Source organism: Bubalus bubalis, chromosome 24, assembly GCF_019923935.1.
Source record: "Bubalus bubalis isolate 160015118507 breed Murrah chromosome 24, NDDB_SH_1, whole genome shotgun sequence".
Taxonomy (NCBI): domain Eukaryota; kingdom Metazoa; phylum Chordata; class Mammalia; order Artiodactyla; family Bovidae; genus Bubalus; species Bubalus bubalis.
In genome coordinates, this window is record NC_059180.1 from 17,709,998 (window position 1) to 17,715,997 (window position 6,000).

Genomic DNA, 6,000 nt, shown 5'->3' on the forward strand with positions numbered 1-6,000 from the left:
TCAATCATTCTGAGGCAGGATCCTTCCTGGTGGTGCACGTGTTGCTCAGCCAAGATGGATTCCAGCAAGGAGGATTCTGGGAGGCTGGTAGGACATGTGGCATTTCCTTTTGACCATTTCCTGCACTGTTCTGGTTCGTGGTGGCTTGTTAGTTCCGTGTTCCTTACCAGGATCTCCCGTTGTAAAACAATTCACACAAATGGTTACTGTAGTGCCTGGCCAGGGTGCGCAGCCTCAGTCAGTGTTTCTCCTACCAGGGTTAGCATTTGCACTCTTTAGAGGGTTGCTCTGGCTGCTGGCTGGAGAACTCACGACTGAGAGTGGGAACAGGGATTCTGATGAGGCGTTATCGGAGGTGATGGGAAGCAAACAGATTTGGCGTAGAGTTTACATGTGGAGCCAACAGGACTTGCTGTTGTGTTGCATGTGGGCTTCCCAGATGCTGCTAGCCGTAAAGAACCCGCCTGACACTGCCCGGAAACATAAGAGTTGTGGGTTCGATCCCTGGATCAGGAAGACCCCCTGGAGGAAATGGCAACCCACTCCCATATTCTTGCCTGGAGAATCCCATGGACAGAGGAGCCAGGTGGGTGGGCTACAGTCCAAAAGGTCACAACAGTCAGACGTGACTGAAGTGATTTAGCATGCTTGCATGCCCGTGGGGTGTAGAAGAAAGACAGGGGTTAAGGATGAGTCTTGGCTTTTTCACCTGAACAGCCACGGGAAGGGATATTTACTGAGATGGAGCAATCTGTTGGAGGAGAAAGGGTTTGGGTTCCCCCGTGCTTATATTAAGTGTGAAGCATCCAGGCAGAGATAAGCAGGCTATTGTTGATAGAAGTCTGGACTTCACAGTGGAAGTTAGCTTGTAGACAACATTTAAAGGCAGAGGACTTGGTGAGACCATCTCGGGAGTGAGGCAGAGCTAGCAGAGCATTCTGAAAAGCAAACCCCGGGCTTTCTGCCATGTTCCATTAGGAAGCAGGCAGCAAGGCCAGCAAAGGAGACCAAGATGGGGAGGCTTTGAGAGGCAGGAGGAAAAGCAAAAGACTGATGTCCTGGATGCATATGAAAAGAATAGTTTAAGAAGGAGGGAGTGTCCAGTGGAGCCAAGTCTTGCTCAGCTGTGGAATCAGAAGATGTAGCAAGATGTGCAGGTGGGAGAAACTCGGAATGACTGCACGAGAAGTGGAAGAGAATGAACCTGGAAGTAGAGACAAGGAATACAGATGTCACTTTCAAGGAGTTTTCCTAATGGAAACCGAGAACTGCAGTCTAAGTTTCTATTCATACAAGAGCTATTTCAACCTGTTTTATACTGATGGAAATGATCCAGCGTAGAGGGTCTGGATCTCAGGGGACAGTTCTGAGCCGGAGGAGAGAGAAATTTGAGAAGTATCAGTAAGATGGTTTTTGCTCTAAGTAACAGAAAAGATGATCCCAGTTGACACAAGCAATAAGGAGATTTCTTATTACTTGAAATAGTAATTCCGGAGATAGGGTGGGCTCTAGGGTTGATTGATCCAGCAGCTCAATGACGTCATCAAAGACCTAAATTCTTACTGTCTCTCTTCTCTGCTCTTCATGGTTTGGGCTTCATCTTAGGGCTGACAATGGCTATACAAGCGACATACTTCTCTATTCATATCCAGCAGAAGAGAGAAAAACCTCTGCCTCAAGCATCACTACAGCCATTCCTTTGCATCTGATTGGCCAGCTTTGGGTCATGTGTCCACAGTCACCATGGGAAGTGTGAATTGGTAGGCTGAAAATGAATTTTAGTCTTCACTCCTGGAGCTAGTAATGAACTTCGCAACAATCCCACAGATTCACGTGGAAAATGTGAGCTTTTGAACAAAATCTGTTAGGTAGTGGGGAGTGAGGATGCATTGTATGGATGCTGGACAAGCAAATATCAATGCCATCTACAGGTATTATCAGGGTATCAAGAACAACCAGTGCTCTTGAAGAGTAGGTGAGATCTCAGGAAATTTTGTAGGCTGAGAAGGAAAGTAGATACAGTTAAATGAAACATTCTCATACAGTCGTGTTTGATAGGTCATTGAAATGGAGGTACTGATAACTTCTCTACCTACCTTATGAGGCACGAATGGATGAATACAGGCAAGTTCCATCTCATAGTCTCATGTGTCAGCTCCACTGTAAGGGGTGGAGGTGGTACTTGGGTTCAAGGAGAACGAGATGTAAGTCCTTTCTACCACAGCATTTCTGTGATGGGGCAGTAGGAAAAGAGGTCACTTTCCCGAGTACCAAATCAGGTTGCTGTATAAACAGGACCAACTCAGATGTGGCCTATGCTGTATCACCTGGTTGGTTTTGAGAGAAGGTGTCTAGGTGAGCCCACTGCCTCATTGGGGGAGGTTAGCTTTCCTGATGACCTTTCTCGTTTGGACATAGGAGAGGATATGTCCAGGAATTTATACGACGATGGGAACAGTGGAAGCAAGGGAGGCCTCAGTCTGTGTCTCTGAGTGAGAATTATTGTGGATAAGGACTCGTGTATGGCATCAGATCCTCACTGCAGCAGAAGGCTCTGTGTCCACACATGGCAAGACTGCATGGGGAAACCTATGTGATTAAAACCCACAGCCACATAAATGTGGGGACCCAACAAGGCAAGGAGTAGGGCCCAGGCTTAGTATATCATTAGTCCATAAAATTCAAGCTAGGCCTGTAGAAACGTAGAGACCATCCTCATGGATATGTGTCTTCTGGTCTTAGTTCTCTGAACCTAATGTCTGGCAAAGACAATGGGTAGTAGAATTGCTCTTGACTAGCATTTAAAGCATCAAAAGAAGACCACTCATACCCATTGTAGTTCAGTAGAAAAAGCTTGAGTTTTTAAAATAGATCTGGGCTGGCTCCTTGGTCCACCACTTACTAACTGTGGCTATGCATAAATGACATGGCAGTTCTCAGTGACCCTTCCCTCAACAATAAAGTAGAAAGTGAAAGTGAAAGTGTGAAAGTGGAAGTCGCTCAGTCGAGTCTGACTCTTTGCGACCCCATGGACTTTATAGTCCATGGAATTCTCCAGGCCAGAATACTGGAGTGGGTAGCCTTTCCCTTCTCCGGGGAAGGGAATCCATCTCCCTCATTGCAGACGTATTCTTTACCAGCTGAGCCACAAGGGAAGCCCAAGAATACTGGAGTGGGTAGCATATCCCTTCTCCAGTGTATCTTCCCAACCCAGGAATCGAACTGGGGTCTCCTGCATTGCAGGCGGATTCTTTACCAACTGAGCTATTAGGGAATCCCTCAATAAAGTGGACATCATGTCAAATGTCATCATAGGGATGTTGGGAAGATTAAATGAGATAATGCATATAAAACCTACAGCAAGTTTCAAGCATAGAGCAAGCACTCAATAAACTAGCTGCTATTATGGCAAGGACAGCTCAGTTCTTGAAGCTTTAAATGCACTCACCAACCTACTCAACAGCCCTAGGCATAAGAGCGTAATAACAGATGCACTTATTTGCCATCACTGATTATGTGAGCATATATCTTGTCGTATTTGAAGACTATTGAAGTGTCAAAATGTGAGTTTAGAATATGTTTTCAGTCAAGACAGAAGGGGCAGGGTGGGACACGAAGCTTGTTGGATGGAACAAGCAGGGTGACTGCTTTCTGGTGTTGCTGACAATTCTGACAGATTCCTATGCCTCGGTGGAAGTTGAGGAGAATGGAAACTAGGCTTTTCCCAACACAAGGACTGAGATTACATCAGTGGCCACACCTCGGCCAAACCTTCACACTAGAAGGCTGATGAAAATAAGGCAGAAAAATGGTCAAGGGGCCCTGCCTTCTTTACTCACCTTGTCAGAGGCAATGAATGACGGCATGGTCTCCCCAGTGCTTTCAACTTTATTACTATTTCAGATGGAATGCTCATGGTCTGATCATGCCAGACCCCTCATTGGCTTGCTGTCAAAGTGAAGATTAAAGTGAAGTCGCTCAGTCGTGTCCAACTCTTTGCGACCCCGTGGACTATAGCCTACCAGGCTTCTCCGTCCATGGGATTCTCCAGGCAAGAATACTGGAGGGGGTTACCATTTCCTACTCCAGGGGATCTTCCCGACCCAGGGATCGAACCTGCTGTCAAAAGCAGGAGCAAAATCCTTAATCTGACATTATAATTTCCTCATTACCTAGTATTATTCTTCTTATCTTTCCAGTGTCTTCTCTTGACATTTAAGTCTTACTCACTCTGCTCTTGCTATGCTGTTCTCCTTTCATTTAGTCTGTTGAGCCATGCCCCTTCATGCCTCTAGACCTGTGCACTTGGCATTTCTTCAGCCTGAACTACTCTTGCCTAAAACTCGCACCTGGCATCCCCTGTCCCCTTAGCCTGATCCCTTTTTCCTAGCTCCTAGTTGTATTTTATCTTGGCTTAATGACATAGCCTTGGAGAGGTCTTACCTGATTTCCCAGCTGCTGGTATATGTCCCCCCTAGCACTCTGGAGTTCCTTTAGCACACATCCAGTTGAAATTAATTACTTATTGGGTGAAGTATTTACTTCGTGTCTCTCTCAGTGGTTTATAAACTCCATAGGATAAACACTGTACTTCTTGAAAAAAAAAAAAAAAAAAAGTACACTATGCTAGAGATCTTAAAGAGTAAAAAAAAAAATAGCCAAGAATTGTTGTCTTTCATCTATCCATAGATATCCATCCATCTTTCCACCCAACTACTTATCCATCCATCCATCTTTCCACCCATCCATCCTTCCACCCATCCATCCACCCACTCTATCTAGTAGTCATTTACGATGACAAACACTCTAAAGATTTACTATGTATCAGGCCCTTGGTAAGCCCCATGGAGGTTCATTTACACATTCATTGATTCTGCCACTCTTTCAGAATTTATAGGAGACGCACTTATTTGCCATCACAGGACAAGTGGGCCAATATCTAAGTCCTATCTGAAGGAGAATATTGAAGTGTCAAAATAAGAGTTTAAAATATGTTTTCAGTCAAGAGGTAGGGGGCAAGTAGGACACACAGCTAAATGGGTTGACAGGATAAACCTGTGAAGGTTTAATCGAGGAGAAGAAGTTGCTGGCAAAGGGGAGGCAACCTGATCAGCAGTAGAGCTGGGTGTGTTGGGCTCCCTGCAGTGGGCAACCAAGTTCACCTCTGGAGCTGGGCCAGGGCAGCAGCATTTAGCCTTACTTGTGGCCAGGTGATGGCAGCAGATAAAGCCACATTAGTTCTAGCTCTTTGACCACATTTATGCCTTTGTTTAAGAGGAACTAAAAAGCCTCTTGAGGAAAGTGAAAGTGGAGAGTGAAAAAGTTGGCTTAAAGCTCAACATTCAGAAAACGAAGATCATGGCATCCCGTCCCATCACATCATGGGAAATAGATGGGGAAACAGTGGAAACAGTGTCAGATTTTATTTTGGGGGGCTCAAAAATCACTGCAGATGGTGACTGCAGCCATGAAATTAAAAGATGCTTACTCCTTGGAAGAAAAGTTATGACCAACCTAGAGAGCATATTGAAAAGCAGAGACATCACTTTGCCAACAAAGGTCCATCTAGTCAAGGCTATGGTTTTTCCTGTGGTCATGTATGGATGTGAGAGTTGGACTGTGAAGAAGGCTGAGTGCTGAGCAATTGATGATTTTGAACTGTGGTGTTGGAGATGACTCTTGAGAGTCCCTTGGACTGCAAGGAGATCCAACCAGTCCATTCTGAAGGAGATCAGCCCTGGGATTTCTTTGGAGGGAATGATGCGGAAGCTGAAACTCCAGTACTTTGGCCACCTCACGCGAAGAGTTGACTCATTGGAAAAGACTCTGATGCTGGGAGGGATTGGGGGCAGGAGGAGAAGGGGACGACAGAGGATGAGATGGCTGGATGGCATCACTGACTCAATGGATGTGAGTCTGAGTGAACTCCGGGAGTTGGTGATGGACAGGGAGGCCTGGCATGCTGTGATTCATGGAGTCGCGAAGAGTTGGACACGACTG

The 6,000-nt window shown here is 45.7% G+C and overlaps 1 protein-coding gene across 1 annotated transcript in view; it reads right to left on the reverse strand.

The window, feature by feature from the left end:
- The window catches only part of C24H16orf82 (chromosome 24 C16orf82 homolog), a 126,712-nt gene extending 122,846 nt beyond the window's left edge, over nt 1-3,866 (reverse strand). The window contains exon 1 of the mRNA XM_045164266.1: nt 3,840-3,866. Within this exon, the coding sequence (XP_045020201.1) occupies nt 3,840-3,866 (27 nt within the window). The remainder of the gene's footprint in view (nt 1-3,839) is intronic.
- Nucleotides 3,867-6,000: the final 2,134 nt, after the last annotated feature.